The sequence below is a fragment of the Pan troglodytes genome, chromosome 12 (assembly GCF_028858775.2).
Source record: "Pan troglodytes isolate AG18354 chromosome 12, NHGRI_mPanTro3-v2.0_pri, whole genome shotgun sequence".
Taxonomy (NCBI): Eukaryota; Metazoa; Chordata; class Mammalia; order Primates; family Hominidae; genus Pan; species Pan troglodytes.
Window position 1 is genome coordinate 113,474,131 of NC_072410.2, and position 16,131 is coordinate 113,490,261.

At 53.2% G+C, this 16,131-nt stretch overlaps 1 protein-coding gene across 7 annotated transcripts in view; it reads right to left on the bottom strand.

The window, feature by feature from the left end:
* Positions 1–16,131, bottom strand: part of ASAP2 (ArfGAP with SH3 domain, ankyrin repeat and PH domain 2) — a 200,340-nt gene that overhangs the window by 2,738 nt on the left and 181,471 nt on the right. For 4 of the 7 annotated variants that reach the window (XM_016946765.3, XM_054678228.1, XM_054678229.2 and 1 more), the window contains 6 exons: positions 14,946–15,198; positions 12,296–12,430; positions 9,850–10,015; positions 3,444–3,493; positions 2,112–2,200; positions 1,546–1,668 (listed from right to left, as the gene is read on the bottom strand). In XM_016946765.3, coding sequence (XP_016802254.1) covers positions 1,546–1,668; positions 2,112–2,200; positions 3,444–3,493; positions 9,850–10,015; positions 12,296–12,430; positions 14,946–15,198 — 816 coding nt within the window. The remainder of the gene's footprint in view (positions 1–1,545; positions 1,669–2,111; positions 2,201–3,443; positions 3,494–9,849; positions 10,016–12,295; positions 12,431–14,945; positions 15,199–16,131) is intronic. The other 3 variants (XM_016946784.3, XM_054678230.1, XR_010149630.1) reach the window with 2 other exon arrangements.

The following is a 16,131-nucleotide window of genomic DNA, read 5'->3' on the forward strand; positions in this document are numbered from 1 at the left end:
TTTCAATGAATGAATGAATGAATGAATGAATGAACTGAGTGTCACAAGTTTGTGAGCTGCAACGTCACCTAAAGTGGCAAAGGTATAAGTTGGCCCCATTTCAATGAGTTAAGTACTTGTGGAAGGCTTCACTCTATCCACTTATGTTCCCTCTTGGGTAGATACATAAATTATATCCAAATATGATCTCAAGAGTGTAAATGATGTAGGCAAATAAAAGGCTAAAAACAGCCAAAATATGAATGGTGGGCTTTTTGTGGAGTGGGTGGGGGGTGCTGTGGTTATGGGCAACTTCTGTTTTCTTCTTTATGCCTCTATTTTCCAGTTTTGGAAATGAGCAGGTATTTTCCACATGGCTAAGCCTGTGGTCAGGTTGGCGCCCCTTCCGGATGGTGGGTTGTGGGCAACTGTGGGAGCTGGCTGGTTCCCGAGTAGCTGGGATTACAGGTGCCTGCCACCACACCTAGCTAATTTTTTGTATTTTTAGTAGAGAACCATGTTGGCCAGGCTGGTCTCGAACTCCTGACCTCAAGTGTTCCGCCTGCCTCGGCCTCCCAAAGTGCTGGGATTATGGGCATGAGCCACCGCGCCCAGGCCACAGACACTTTCAATCCATTAAGGGCAAACGAGGCCACAGGAAAGACTGGTGAACCCAGCTCTGCCAAATGAAGGCAGTGCTGCCTGGCCCTGAGAGCTCACAGCGCCTCTGGAGGCTGAAGACATGCAGTTTAAACACTAGTGGAAGTTCTGGGAGGGACAGTGACTAAAGACAGTGTCCAAACTCCTTGCACTCGACAAAGAAGTTCCCCTAAATCCTGTGAGTTCCCAGCTGAACTGTCTGCTCTGAGCTCAGTTGCGGAGCTGTGCCACTTGCATCTACTGTGTGGTGGGCTCAGCCTGGGGCTTTCTGTCCGCGCCCCATTCAAGCCGGTTCATCCACCGCCCTCACTGTCTGCAGCTGCCGCTTAGTGGGTGCTCACGAGATCACCTGCACCAGACTGTGTGTATGACCTCCCTGTCACAGATGATCCCACTAATGCTTAAAGATAAAAGCAACCTGCCCCAAGCCACCAGCCCCTGAGTGGCCAAGTCTGAATTCTTAGGTGGCCGGCACTCATCTTGCTCCCACACCCTGCTGGACGCCTGGGCGGCCACAGCTTGTTTCAGGACCAGACTCAGGCCTGGGGCTCTGCACTCTAGGTCAGCTCTTTCCAGACACCCGATTCCACTAATCCAGCAATGGGGGGTGATGACCTAGAAACTCAAGACCTCAAAATGAAGGACTGTCATTTCAGGCCCTCATGAGTGCTGTGGAAACTGCACCCTAACAGGGGAGGAAGCCACCCTGGGGAATAATCAGGCCTGCTCAGAAGGGGGTGTCCATGGAGGAAGCAACTCCTGAGGATGCTAAGGGGCAGAGGCACCAGGAACTACATCTGGACTGCTCAGGCTGAGAAAACCTCACCTGCAAGCCCGTCTCTCCAGCCAGGTGGGCAGGGACGTGGCTCAGCCCCCAGGAACCTCCCAGGCCCACCCTTGACTCACCCACCACTCCTGGTCCTCCTCCCCGTCCACGATGATCACATCCCCCTCGGAGAAGGTGAGCTCATCGGGGTTGTCAGCCACACAGTTATAGAGCGCTTTCACCCGCTTAGGCTTCAACTTGGTCTGGGTCAGGAGAGGGAACAAAGGTTAGTGTGGCTGCAGGCCTCAGCTCTCAGGGCAGAGAGCTCAAGCACCCTGCCTCCCCCGGTCTCAGGAGTCCCGTACCTAGGCCTGAGAAGCCTGCAGATGCCAAGGTGGGGCAGGTCAGTGCAGCTCAGGAGCCAGGGAGAGAAAAGGGAAGAGCTCCCCACCAAGCAGAGAGAAGGGGCCAAGGGCTGGGAAACGAAGCAGCCGGGGCAGGGTACTCTGAGTGGGCCCATCGTGGAGCTGCGGCAGGAGGGCCAAACCCACCAGCTGCCCAGATCCAAGCAATCAGGTACCAAGAAGACCCCCGCCCTGCCCCAACCAAGGGAACAGGGGAAGACTTGCTTCCCCTGAGCTCTTGTGAAACCACCTGCACCCCCCTGGCTAGAGCAGAGAGGCAGGAAAGGGGGCTCGTCACTTACTGCCTGCGACTTCCTAGGCATGGGTGCAGGGGGCTGCAGGACCATAGCATTGGACAGAGGACCCAGAGCTTCCGTTGCAGAGAGATCCACTGTAGGGCAAAAATGAAGCAACTTAAGACATCCCATCAATCACAGCCATGAGATGTAAACAATGTACAAGCCACAGGGTGTGTCTGAAAGCAGGTTTCCCCAGGTGTTCCGATCTGTTGAGGGCAAAGGGAACCTTCTGACTTGGATGCAGACCTTGGACAGCTTGTGTGGCAGCGAGTGTCCCCCAGTGAGCCCGCCATGTCAGCAGGAGGGGACAGGTGAGGGGCCCCAGGACTGAGCTGCTCAGGAGCAGGGGTCTCGGAGGCCGAGGGAGGAGGGAGGATGGCAGGAGGGAGGAGGGAGGAGGAAGGCAGGGAGGAGGGTGAGAGGAGGGGAGGGGAAGGGAGGGGTGGAGGAAGGCAGGTGGCGGAGGAAGGCATGAGATGGGGGAGGGAGGGGGAGAGGAGGAGAAGGGAGCAGAGGAAGGCAGGAGTGGGGGAGGAAGGAAGGAGGGAAGGAAGGAGGGGACGAGGGCAGGAGGGGAGGGGGCAGGAGGGGAGGGGCGCAGGAGGGCAGGGGGGCAGGAGGGCAGGAGGGGAGGGGGGCAGGAGGGCATGAGGGGAGGAGGGGAGGGGGCAGGAGGGGAGGGGGGTAGGAAGGGAGGGGGCAGGAGGGGAGGGGGGCAGGAGGGCATGAGGGGAGGAGGGGAGGGGGCAGGAGGGGAGGGGGGTAGGAAGGGAGGGGAGGGGGGTAGGAGGGCAGGAGGGGAGGGTGGCAGGGGGCAGGAGTGGAGGGGGCAGGAGGGGGGAGGGGTACAGGAGGGGAGGGGGGCAGGAGGGCAGGAGGGGAGGGGGCAGGAGGGAAGGTGGGCAGGAGGGGAGGGGGGCAGGAGGGCAGGAGGGGAAGGGGGCAGGAGGGGAGGGGGGCAGGAGGGCAGGAGGGGAGGAGGGCAGGAGGGCAGGAGGGGAGGGGGGCAGGAGGGGAGGGGGGCAGGAGGGAGGCAGGAGGGCAGGAGGGGAGGGGGCAGGAGGGGAAGGGGGCAGGAGGGGAAGGGGGCAGGAGGGCAGGAGGGGAAGGGGGCAGGAGGGGAGGGGGGCAGGAGGACAGGAGGGGGCAGGAGGGCAGGAGGGGAGGGGGCAGGAGGGGAGGGGGGCAGGAGGGCAGGAGGGGAGGGGGCAGGAGGGCTGTGGAATGGCAGACAGCTGGGCCCTCCCTCAGTCCTGACCACCTGGCAGGAAACATCCCCCACATTGCCCCCATGGACCAAGCAGAAACAAACTCAGTCCCAAATTAAATAATTACCAGGTCCTCTCGGTTGGCCTTTGTTGGTCAGTGGGGTGGACTTGTCAGCCCTACAAAGACAGGGAAAAAGTAGATTTACTGCTACCGGAGGGCACCTGCCCCTTTCTCATCCCCTTTTATCAGAGAACCTTCTGAGTTCAAGCTCAGAGTGTGTGAGGTGGTTTCCTCCACTGTCACTTAGCTGTCTCTTTTTTATGGGAAAAGGAAGAATGAGAGGCCCTGAGGAAAGTGCTAAATTCAACGTTTCTGATCCTAAAACCAGGGCTTTTCCACAGCACTCTGTCCACGTGAGCCTGCCACCGACGGCCAGGGTCTGGAGTGATGCTGGGCACTGGCCACTGGCCCCGCCCCGAGTCTGCTCAGCCCCTTCCCTGCCTTGGTCCCATCACATGAAAGGGCAGGGCTGAACCTTAACCTCAGGCCCAGATGGCTTTGCCAGGACGGGTCCGAGCACTCTGGGTCAGCGCTGTCCATGCCTCTGCCGTCCCTGCTTCTGGTAACCAATGTGGCTGACCACGGGCTCAAGCCCCATCCATGAGCCTCTGGGCCAGCACACCCCAAAGCCACAAGGTAGAAACACATGAGTGAGGAAGTAGTTCTCAGGGCTGGCAGAGAGGGGTCCCTCATCTCGAACCTGCCACCTGGCAGCCCTGGATAAATGGGTTCTGGAGAGTCAGCATTTTCATCTGCAAAAGGTGTGACACAAGATCCGTCAACTCCAGAGCTAAGGACCAGTGCCACTGGCTCTCAGCTCCCCGGTGGATCTCCTGGACCTAGCATAAAGCCAGGCACAGGACGGGGGCTGGAGAAGCAGAAGAGGAAGACCAGGGAGGAAGGGAAGGGGAAGGCAAGGATGGGATTCTTTCCACTGTACGCTCCCGTCTGTCGACACTCCCTTCGCTGCTCGGAATGAACCCTGTCTGGCCTCGATGCTTGCAGTCCCAGAATGAAGGGAGAGAAAACATCACATGGGTTTTGCTCATACTCTGAAGGAACTGAAAAGGAACTTTGTTTTATTCCATAAAACAAAGACCCCTCCCATTTGACCAGTCTAGCCATTTGTTTTCCATCTGTGTCTCTGGGTGTAAATGTCTCTGCAGACATCACTACACTGACCTGGCTGACCCCCTGGCCGGCAGTCATCCCTAACTACAGAACACTCGCAGGGAAGGCCTGATCCTCTGAGACAGCAGTGAGCAGACTTTTTCTTTAAAGAGGCAGATAGTAAACTTTTTAGGCTTTGTGAATTTTTTTTTTTTTTTTTTTGAGATGGAGTCTTGCACTGTCACCCGGGTTAGAGTGCAGTGGCACAATCTCGGCTCACTGCAACCTCTGCCACCCGGGTTCAAGCAATTCTCCTGCCTCAGCCTCCCGAGTAGCTGGAATTACAGGTGTGCACCACCACGCACAGCAAATTTTTTGTATTTTCAGTAGAGACGGGGTTTCACCATGTTGGCCAGGCTGGTCTCAAACTCCTGACCTCAGGTGATCTGCCCACCTCGGCCTCCCAAAGTGCTAGGATTACAGGTGTGAGTCACTGTGCCTGGCCTTTGTGTTTGTTTTTTGAGTCAGGGTCCTGCCCTATTACCCAAGCTCGAGTGCAGTGCGGCAATCAGTTCACCGCAGCCTCGGAACTCCTGGGGTCAAGTGATCCTCCTGCTTCAGCCTCCTGAGTAGTTGGGACTACAGGTGCACGCCACCATGCTTGGCTAACTTACAAAATTTTTTGTAAAGACATGGTCTCACTATGTTTTCCAGGCTGGTCTCGAACTCCTAGTCTCAAGCAATCCTCCTGCCTCGGCCTCCCAAAGCTCTGGGATTATAGGTGTGAGCCACTGCACCCAGCTGGTTTTGTGGATTCTAGCATCTCTGTTTCAAGTATTCAACTCTGCCACTGTGGTGTGAAAGCAGCCCCAGACTACATTAAAAAACAGGTGTGGCTAATGTTCCAATAATATTTTCTGAGTGCTGAAGTGAATCTCACACAATTTTCATGTGCCACAAAATATCCTTTTGAGGCCGGGCGCAGTGGCTCACGCCTGTAATCCCGGCACTTTGGGAGGCCGAGGCGGGCGGATCATGAGGTCAGGAGATCGAGACCATCTTGGCTAACATGCTGAAACCTCATCTCTACTAAAAATACAAAAAATTAGCCGGGCGTGGTGGTGGGCGCCTGTAGTCCCAGCTACTCAGGAGGCTGAGGCAGGAGAATGGCCTGAACCCGGGAGGCAGAGCTTGCAATGAGCAGAGATCGAGCCACTGCACTCCAGCCTGGGCGACAGAGCGAGACTCCGTCTCAAAAAAAAAAAAAAAAAATATATATATATATATCCTTTTGATTTTTTTTTCCCAACCAATTACAAATATAAAAGCCATTCTTAGTTCTTAGCTCATGGCCCTAAAAAACAGGCAGCAGGCTGGATGTGGCCTGTGGGCCATAGTTTGCTGACTCCTACCCTAAGAGAACAGGTGTGAAAATTCACATTTATCCCAGAGACAAAATCACCGGTGGTGGGGAAGGGATAGCCTCCTTCACAAGGAGGACATACCAGTGTATTCCTTTACAGTCAGAACTCCACTGGGCGCTGACGACATGACTCCGTCCATCCTCGTCTGTCCTGGGTAGCCCTAACCTCACTTGCCCTGCTTCCCTTTTTCCTGCCAGTCAGATGTGAAACCAGGTAAAATTGTGTTCCAGAGGAAACCTGTCCAGCTCCCGCCAGCTAGAACGCTTCTGAGAACAAGGAACCTGCACCTCACAGCTGACAACCACGGTTCTCAGAGTCCCGATAACTGCTGGCAGCTGATGGCTCCTTAGCCAGGACTTCAACACATGATTTGTTTCTCTCGAAAAACAGCAGCATGGAAAGCGTAAATCCCAGGGAGTCATAAGGGAAGGCAGAAGAAAGCCCAGAAGCCAAGAGAAGCATGGCCTGTGGCCACTTTGGTGTAGAGGCAGAAATAATTAGCACTGGAAAGCCCATTTATTACAGCATAATTCAGTAGCTGTTTAAGACTAGGAGGGCACAGATATGCATATTTTATTTTTATTTTTTTGAGACGGAGTCTGGCTCTGTTGCCCAGGCTGGAGTGCAGTGGTGTGATCTTGGCTCACTGCAACCTCCACCTCCTGGGTTCAAGTGATTCTCCTGCCTCTGCCTCCCGCGTAGCTGGGATTACAGGTGTGTGCCATCATGCCCGGCTAATTTTTGTAATTTTAGTAGAGATAGGGTTTTGCCATGTTGGCCATGCAGGTCTTGAACTCTTGGCTTCAAGTGATCCACCCACCTTGGCCTCCCAAAGTGCTGGGATTGTAGGTGTGAGCCACTGCGCCCAGCCCTGCATGTTATATTTTAGAAAGTTATCTTGCAAAGTAGCATTTAAAAAGTTTTGGGAGTCTTCTGGTTAAAATGGCAGATTTAAGTACATTTACTTCCATTTCTTTCCAAGGAAAAGGATTTTTAAAAATTAAACCCAGAAGAGGTGAGGCGCGGTGCCTCATGCCTGTAATCCCAGCACTCTGAAAGGCCAAGGTGGGAGGACTGCTTGAGCCCAGGAGTTTGAGACCAGCCTGGGCAACATAAGGAGACCCCCACCTCTACAAAATATAAAAATAAATTAACCGGGCATGGTGGTGCGTGCCTGTGGTCCCAGCTATGCGGAGGCTGAGGTGGGAGGATCACCTGAGCCCAGGAGGTCGAGGCTGCGGTGAACCGTGATCACACCACTGTACTCCAGCCTGGGCAACAGAGTGAAAGATAAATCACGGTCAACCTAGTTGATCTCAGGAATGGAATCCCACTCCAGCAGTGAGGAAGGCCCTGAAATGCTCCTATCTGTAGTCCTGAAGTGTCCTCAGAAGGCTCAGGACCCTCTGGAAGGGGAGAAAGGCAAGGTAGTATGCAGAAGAATTAGCCAAAAATCTGTCTGAGGAGCTCCTGAACCCCTGGAATCTCGCCCCAGCTCTGAGTAGCCTTAGCCGCTGCCCTGCCCAACCTACTAAGGACAGGAAGCTTCTATTCTTGGAGAGGGCAAAACGGACGGTGTCTGGATGGGGGATACCAGGTGCGGCTATTGGGAATATCTTGAAAAACAGAGGGACTAAGTAAAAGTTTAACTTTATTTCTCTACTCCTAAAAAACTTCAGGGATGGGCTGGGCACAGTGGCTCAAGCCTGTAATCCCAGCACTTTGGGAGGCCGAGGAGGGCAGATCATGAGGTCAGGAGATTGAGACCATCCTGGCTAACCCGGTGAAACCCCATCTCTACTAAAAATATAAAAAATTGGCCAGGCGTGGTGGCAGGCACCTGTAGTCCCAGCTACTTGGGAGGCTGAGGCAGGAGAATGGTGTGAACCCGGGAAGCGGAACTTGCAGTGAGCCAAGATCGCGCCACCGCACTCCAGCCTGGGTGACAGAGCAAGACTCCATCTCAAAAAAAAAAAAAAAGAAAAAGAAAAAAAACACAAGAAAAACAAAACAAAACAAAACAAAAAAACAAAAACACAGTAGTGCAGGGATTACAGATGTGGGCCATGGTGCCTAGTCTCCAAATTCTTTATTTTTTTATTTTTGAGATGGAGTTTCGTTCTTGTTGCCCAGGCTGGAGTGCAATGACGTGATCTCAGCTCCCTGCAACCTCCGCCTCCCGGGTTCAAGGGATTCTCCTGCCTCAGCCTCCTGAGTAGCTGGGATTACAGGTGCGTGCCACCATGCCCAGCTAATTTTTTTGTATTTTTAGTAGAGATGGGGTTTTGCCATGTTGGCCAGGCTGGTCTCAAACTCTGGACCTCAGGTGATCCGCCCACCTTGGTCTCCCAAAGTACTGGGATTACAGGTGTGAGCCACGGCGCCTGGCCCCAAAATCTTTATTGAGAGGTGGAACTGATGACTTCCTTGTGCCACTCCACAGTCCTCTCTGCCCCGACTGTGTCTGAGATGGTAACTGAGCAGTGACGTATGGCGGAAGTCATTCCGTGCCAGCTTCCAGGGCCAGGCCTCTCTCTGGGGACCTGTCCGTGGACCCAGCCACCGTGATATGAGGAAGCCCATGCCAGGGACATGTAGGTGTTCTGGTCACAGCCCAGCTGAGGCTCCGGCTGACAGGCAGCATCAGCTACCACAGGGGGGGTGAAGAGACTCTGACCGTAACCCCCAGCCAACGAGTCACCTCCTGTGTCCAACCACCCCCAGGCTTCGAGTCCTTTCAGCGAAGGCTCCAGATACTGTGGAGAAAAGATGAAGACCCCACAGTACCATCCAAATTCCTGACAATCTGTCAGCAGAATAAACTGGCTGTGCCTCATGTCTGTCAGTCTGGTGTGGTTTGTTACTAGAACAACTGAAATCAGAGATGTCAATGTGAACTCATGGATTTCAATACAGAAATATACGGAATAGAGAGATAAGTGGTGTATGTATGTATCCCTGTACATGTGTGTATATTTCCAAGTTCTAACAGCTCAGAGGGCCTGTGTGGGAGCAGTGACTCTCCACCTAGCCCCCAGAACTTGGCCTCTAAATATCATTTCCACTAAAAGGAACCATTTCCCACCATAAAGATCCAGATTAAGAGCCACGAACTGGGGCCTGGTGCAGTGGCTCACGCCTGTAATCCCAGCACTTTGGGAGGCCGAGGCAGGTGGATCACGAGGTCAGGAGATCGAGACCATCCTGGCTAACACGGCGAAACCCCGTCTCTACTAGAAATACAAAAAATTAGCCAGGCGTGGTGGGAGGCACCTGTAGTCCCAGCTACTCAGGAGGCTCAGGCAGGAGAATGGCAAGAACCCTGGAGGCAGAGCTTGCAGTGAGCCGAGATCATGCCACTGCACTCCAGCCTGGGTGACAGAGCTAGACTCAGTCTCAAAAAAAAAAAAAAAAAAAAAAAAGCCACGAACTGGACCCATCTGCAACAAGGGGCATTATTTGGACAAACAGCTAAGCTTGACCTGGGTCTAAGGATTGGGTGGTGTTTCTACATCCGTGTTAATTTCCTGATTTTGCAGGTGGTATTGTGTGATGCAGGACAATGTCCTTGTTTGTGGGAAATCCACGCCTCACACCACAGAGGGTCTATGTGTTCAAAACAACCTTGGGAAAATAGAAAGAAAACAGAAACAGAGACCACCTGGGGGGTGAGCAGCAAATAGAACCCAGAAGCCTTGTGTGTTGAGGACACTTTGTCTGAATTCATTCTGTGGACTTAAAATGTACATTTGTAAGACATTTTTACAGTCTAAAAATCCTCCAGTTATTTTTAAGACCCTTCAGCCCCGATGAATTAGTTATGTGGCGCCCACGCTGGAGTAGGAGCCCTGGGGATTGCAAACATTCCTGCAGAGCCCTGGGCAGGTGAGGTCAGAGGGCAGGAGCACGGATGGCCGAGCTGGCTGGGGGTGGCTTACCCCGGTGCAGGCTTCTTCTGCGGGAGGCGGCTGGGCGGCTGTGGGGGCAGAGGTGGGGGCCTGCTCTGTGAGATCCCAGGCGGGGCAGGCTTGCTCGGCTGGCTCAAGGCTTCCATTACGCTGGGCGTCTTGGCAACGGGAGGGGGCGGCGTGGGGGTCAGGGGATCTGCGGAGGACAGGGAGAGACGTGCAGAGGGTCAGCCGCCAGGCTTCCCACTCAGGCCTCCTCACTGGAGGCTTCTCTGAGAAGGGCTTCAGTTTTTTATTGCTATTTCCTAAGGAAAAACCTGCTGCTATTTCCTTGCCAGTTTTCAGAAAACTATTCACAGGGAGGAAGCAGGGAGTCCTTTCCAAACTAATAAGGAAGCTGGGAGCCTAAAGTTAGGATGACAATTTTTCTATCAGCCTGTGAGTGAGTATTTTCTCAGCTAGAACTCCCTGGGGGAAAGCCAGCAGTTTCCTGCTCTCCACTCAAAGACCCAACAGCAGGAGGCAGGGGCCCTCAGCTCTGCCCGGGGAAGCAGGGCCTGCTTTGCACATCGACTGACCTGTGGCCAAAGGGATGAGGCCCTACCCACTTCATTGGGCTGCTGGGCAGGGTGGATCTGAGGAGAGATGGGAGCTACTAACTTAGTAACGGCTCCTCAGTCTCCAGAGTGGGTGGGTGAAGAGCTTTATTAGTGTCTACGTTTTACAGACAAGGAGGCTGAGGCCCACGGAGGGGAAGAGCTCTCGTCAAGGGTGGCAGAGCTGGTAAGACCTGGAGGGAGGCTGTGAGTCCAAGTCTCCTTCCTCCGTCTCTCCTCCCTGGATAGGCATTAAGCCCTCTCTAAATGTCGGGCTTATCATACTGGGCCTCAGGATGGGTAACACATAAGGTGCTGGGTTTCCCTCTGCCAGGAAAAGCCAGGAAGAATGAGGCCTTCAGCTACACAAAGAGGAAACTGGCGTGGGGAAACATGAAGGGATCCAGCTTATGATCTTTCTTTTTATCATTATTGTTTCCTTTTTCCAATTTAAAGGAAAACTCAAAAGTCTGACTCTAGCACACAAATGCAGCCCCTGGACCACCAGACGGAGAGGCAGGAAAGTGGTTCTGGCCTTTGGTGTGTTCGCCTTGGAAACCTCTGAAGACTCTCCCAGACCCACTGCTCCCGGCTCTGCTGCCGGCATGTGCACACATGGCACTGACTCTAGCTGGGGCTGGGCTGCTTTTAATTTTAACTTACTCTAAGGAAGTCACAAGCACCTCAGCTCAAGAATTCTCATGCGCTGGAAGCAATGAAGCCCAGAGATGCTGGACTCCCCACTCCAGGGCTGCTGCAGCAGGAGACAGGGCAGCATCCAGGGCTCGCTTCTCTGATCCAGTGAAAAAAGACTTTAGTTCTGTACACTGGAGAAAAACTTCTTCCTAAAAACCTCCTCCCGCTTCTTTCCCCAAGGTTTTCAGGACTTTCAACCACATGTTGATATTAAAGAAAACATGCCAGGCTGGGCGTGGTGGCCCACACCTGTAATCCCAGCACTTTGGGAGGACAAGGCGGGTGGATCACTTGAGCCCAGGAATTCGAGCCTGGGCAACATAGCAAAACCCTGTCTCTACAAAAAATACGCTTGCACCAATAATCCCAGCTACTCAGGAGGCTAAGGCAGGAGGATCCCTTGAGCCCAGGAGTTGGAGGCTGCAGTGAGCCATGATTGTGCCACTGCACTCCAGCCTGGGGGACAAAGAGAGACCCTGTCTTAAAAAGAAAAACAAGGCTGGGCACCATGGATCATGCCTGTAATCCCAGAACTCTGGGAGGCTGAGGCAGGTGGATCACCTGAGGTCAGGAGTTCGAGACCAGGCTGGCCAACATGGTGAAACCCCATCTCTACTAAAAATACAAAAAAAAAAAAAAATAGCTGGGCATGGTGGCAGGCTCCTGTAATCCCAGCTACCTGGGAGGCTGAGGCAGGACGATCTCTTGAACCCGGGAGGCGGAGGTTGCAGCAAGCCAAGATTGTGCCATTGCATCCAGCCTGGGCGATGGAGTGAGATTCTGTCCCAAAAAAAAAAAAAAAAAAGAAAAAGAAAAGAAAAACAAAAAGCCAGATTCTAATCCAAGTGACTGTCCCAAAATATTGAAAATCACCAAATGGCCAAAGGAAAAAGAAACCCTGGGGTACTGTGTAAAGGAGGAAATGTTGCTGAAATGCTTTGGAAGACAGAGGAAGGGAGTGAGGAAGCTACTTGGTGGTGCAGTGTGGGGACAGGCAGGGGTTTGCAGCTGTGACGAAGGAGGCTGGGGGAGCTGAGAGCCCTGCACAAGAGCCACAGGGAGCCATACAACACGGGGCACTTGGCACGTGTCTGTGCCGGCAGCTGTGTGGCTCCAGAGAGCACCCCCCGCCATCCAGATCTACAAAGCCCACGGGCAAGAAAGGAAAAAGGAAAAAAACGTACTGGTAGATGTCACGCGAAGAGGGGGCAGCGGTGGATGGACAGCTGGCGGATCTGACGAAGATCGCTGCCGGCTTCCACCGTCCACACTTACAGAGTTTGTCTTCCACAGGGTGTTAGCAGAGGAGGCTGTCTGAACTGAACCCACACGCATGCACACAGACACATGCACGCACACATACACGTGCACACACGAACAAAAACAGAAACAGAACACTGCGTTATTGATCCTCCCCCTTATGAAACGGTCAGTATGACCCTTCTACCTAGAACCCTCAATGCTTTTACTCCTGTCTCCGGCATGTGGAAGATAGACACTGATACTCGCTAAACCAAAGAGGCTTCAAGGACTATTCTCAGCAGGTTTTCTCAATCCATGAAATTTAAAATTCCTGAGTTTATTTATCAAATATCAGTATCATTTGAAGAAGGAAATAAACAGTCACAATGTTCTCTTGCGAACACTGCACTTGGAGCTTCCGGAACTTCTGCTCCTCTCCACCCTCCCACCGAGTCCTTCCCATGGGCCGTGGGAGTCACCACCGTGTGAAGAGGAACACCGTGTGCCCAGCTGGCACAGGTGGGGGGCAGAGTGCAAATCAGACACTAGAGGAGGGGCTCTCTCTCCCTCCCTCCCGCAAACATACTTCTGGCTGGAAGCAGACACAGATGACACCAATCAGGTTCAGGTGACCCACAAGAGATGGCATTTTCCAGGTCACAAGCCCTTCTTCTGCCTCACAAACCTCCAAGCTCAGGTGCACAGGGCCCAGGTGCTAGGTGTGACCCCATGTTGGAGGCTGTGCACGGCCTGTAGGGCAAAGGCTAGGCCTAGAAATGGGCCAGGCCACTGGGTCCAGAGGAAGCCTTCGAGCTCCTCCCCTGGGGAGCCAGGTCTGCCCCAAATGCAAGGCTGACACTGTCAACTCCATTTGCTATTTATCTGCATGTGAGAATTCCATCCAAGACCACATGTGGGCTACACAGAGAATGGTGGAGATGGCAGGTAAGGGGTATGACCTACATCACTGGAAGAAGAAATGATGCTAGGGACAGGAACGGCAAAAAGAAAAAGGAAAAAAAATCAAAACCCTTGAATTCCAAGACTTCGGGAAACCAGGAGATTAAGAGTTTACCCCTCCATGACCCAGTGGAACAAAATAAAATCTTTCCTCCCGTGACACACACAGTCAGCAAAAGCCACTGCTGGGAAGGAGGATGATCAAAATCATCTTGATTGTGGGCCGTAGAAAATTGATGCCTGCCTGCAGGATCTGGGAGAGGCGGGGAGAAAGCCGCACCCACCCTGGGCCCCGACCAGCCAGCCTGGGGGTTTGACAGGGAGGAGATGCGACTGTGTGGCTTCATCTTGTAGCTGCCTTCTGTGCTCAGGGACGTCCTCATCAAGCCAGGGATGGACGCGGTCTGGGATGTGGGGTGTGTGGGGACAGCAAGCAGCTGGCTTCTGGGCCTGCCTGGGGGAAGGTCTGCTCTCAGCAGGTTTGTTCTTCGGGGTATGACTCAGTGACTCACATGACAGGTTCATTGTCACTTCTCTGGGCCTCCCTGAATGACAGGGGCAGAGCCGTGTGAGGGTCTGTGAGACACCCAGGACGGCAGGGAAGATGGGCCCAGCCGCACAGCCGAGTGTACGTGCAGCACAAAGCTGCAGCCGTCTGCTCAGCCCTGGGCCAGGTCTCCCGGCCTCAGCCACCCTCACGCACCGACCCGGCCTGCCCAGCTAGCAGCTACCACATAAGGACAGTTTGGGATGTATTTGGGGACATGGGCTCCACTCCATCAGCGGCTCACAGCGGCCACGATGCCTGGATACATGCTCTGTGCAGACTCTTGTCCTTCCTGGACCCCCCTCCCTGCATCAAAGTCTCAGCAGCCCCCTTCATGTGGGAAACCCTCTGAAGGCCACGGCCACGACTGGAGCTAAGCCCAGAGCTGAGTGGGTCACTCGCCGGACCTGCCTTCAAGGAGCACCGTAGCCAGCTGCTCTTCAGGAATGAACAAATTACCTAACTTTTGAGAGCTTTGGTTTGCGTATTTCTAAAAACAGAAAGTGTCACCTGTTGAGTCAAACCCTCCAGGTTACAGCTGAGGTAAGAAAAGCATGCTTTTTGCCCTAAGACACTGGTAGGCCCACAGGGCTGGTTTTGTATTTTACAATTAGGCCGAGCATTGTTCCCCAATATCTTTTATGGGGATCATGGGTAAGAAGTAATCGCAGGGGCCATGAGCTGGACCAGATGAAAGCAGAAGAGAAATAAAAAGGAAGAACGAAGGCCTGGGAAGGAGTGGAGAAAGGTAAGCAGAAGGGTGCAGAGGGGAGACCTGCAGGAGTGTGTCTTTTGGCCCAGCCCCGGGAGCCCAGTTGGCCACCTCAGGCTGCCCTGGGGGAGTTCCCATGTTACCCAAGCCAGGCAGATGCCACAACTCTGCCCAGAATAAGAGTCAAATCAAGAGACTCTACCACCATCTGGCCTGATAAGAATGATGGAATCCCTTTAGGAAGCAAACAGAAAATGACTACAAAACAAAAGAGCCCAAAGGTCACTGAGTTGGAGGCAGGGCAGCTGCAAACTTCCCAAACCACAAAACAAGACCCTCTATATATTCACAGGGATGACTGACAGCTTCATACCTTTGCCAACATTCCGTGGAGGAAGCGGGGGGGCGCTGGTGGTGCCGGGGGCTGCAGGCTGGGCGGGAGGTGGGCTGCCACTCAGGAGGGCTCCGTAAGTCTCATTCTGCAAGATGCTGGGCATGAAAGCCCTCTGCTTGTCCTTGGCAAGGTTTGCAGCATCTCTGGCCAAAGATACAGCGTTAGACTGAAGCTGGTTGGAGCCCAGCTGGTAGAAGCTGATGGGCCGGTCTTCCCGCCGGTTGGGACTGGGCTGCAGGAGAACATCGGGGCAGAGGCGTGTGAGACAAATATGAACTGCTCCTGGTGATAACATTCAACACAGGGGTGAAAACCTCACTGACACCAACTCTGCTGGGCCTGGTACCATTTGAGCTCTCAACTGTTGCCTGAGAGCTACAAGTTGCGTGAGAGCTGCAAGAGTGAAAATTCACTCCTCCTTGTGTCTCGTGAAGGAAACACACACTGATATGGTTTGGCTTTGTGTCCCCACCCAAATCTCATCTCGAATTGTAATCTTCACTTGTCGAGGGAAGGAGGTGACTGGATCATGGCAGCGGTTCCCCTCTGCTGTTCTTGGGATAGTGAGTTCTCACAAGACCTAATGGTTTTATAAGGCAGTTTTCCCTGCTCTCGCTTGCTCTCTCTCCTGCCACCCTGTGAAGAGGTGCCTGCTTCCCCTTCTGCCATGATTGTATGTTTCCCAGCCATGTGGAGGTGTGAGTGAATTAGACCTCTTTCTTTTATAAGCTACCCAGTCTCAGGTATTTCTTTATAGCAGTGTAAGAACTGACTAGTACACACACACACATACCAAAAAAGCTGTTAATTACAGGTTAAAATTCTCCATTCTGTGATGGATTTAAAATATAAGCTATTTATCTTATGAGCCGAAGTTATCTCAACCTAAGTCAGCATTTTCCCTGAAGTTCCCCTTCCTAAACATGCCTTCTTATGCTACCCCACAGGGTGGCCAGCTCCGGCCAGCCCGCTGCACTCAGTCTCCAACAGCTATATGGCTCATTCAGCAGAGATCAATGTTTTCCTCCCATATGAACAGGAGCTCCTGAGATTCCTCCAAATTAGGCTTAGCAAACAGTGGCCTATGGGCTACCACCTGTTTTTTGTCAGTAAAGTTTTATTGGAACATAGCCATGTCCTGTCATTTAGATACTGTCTAAGGCTG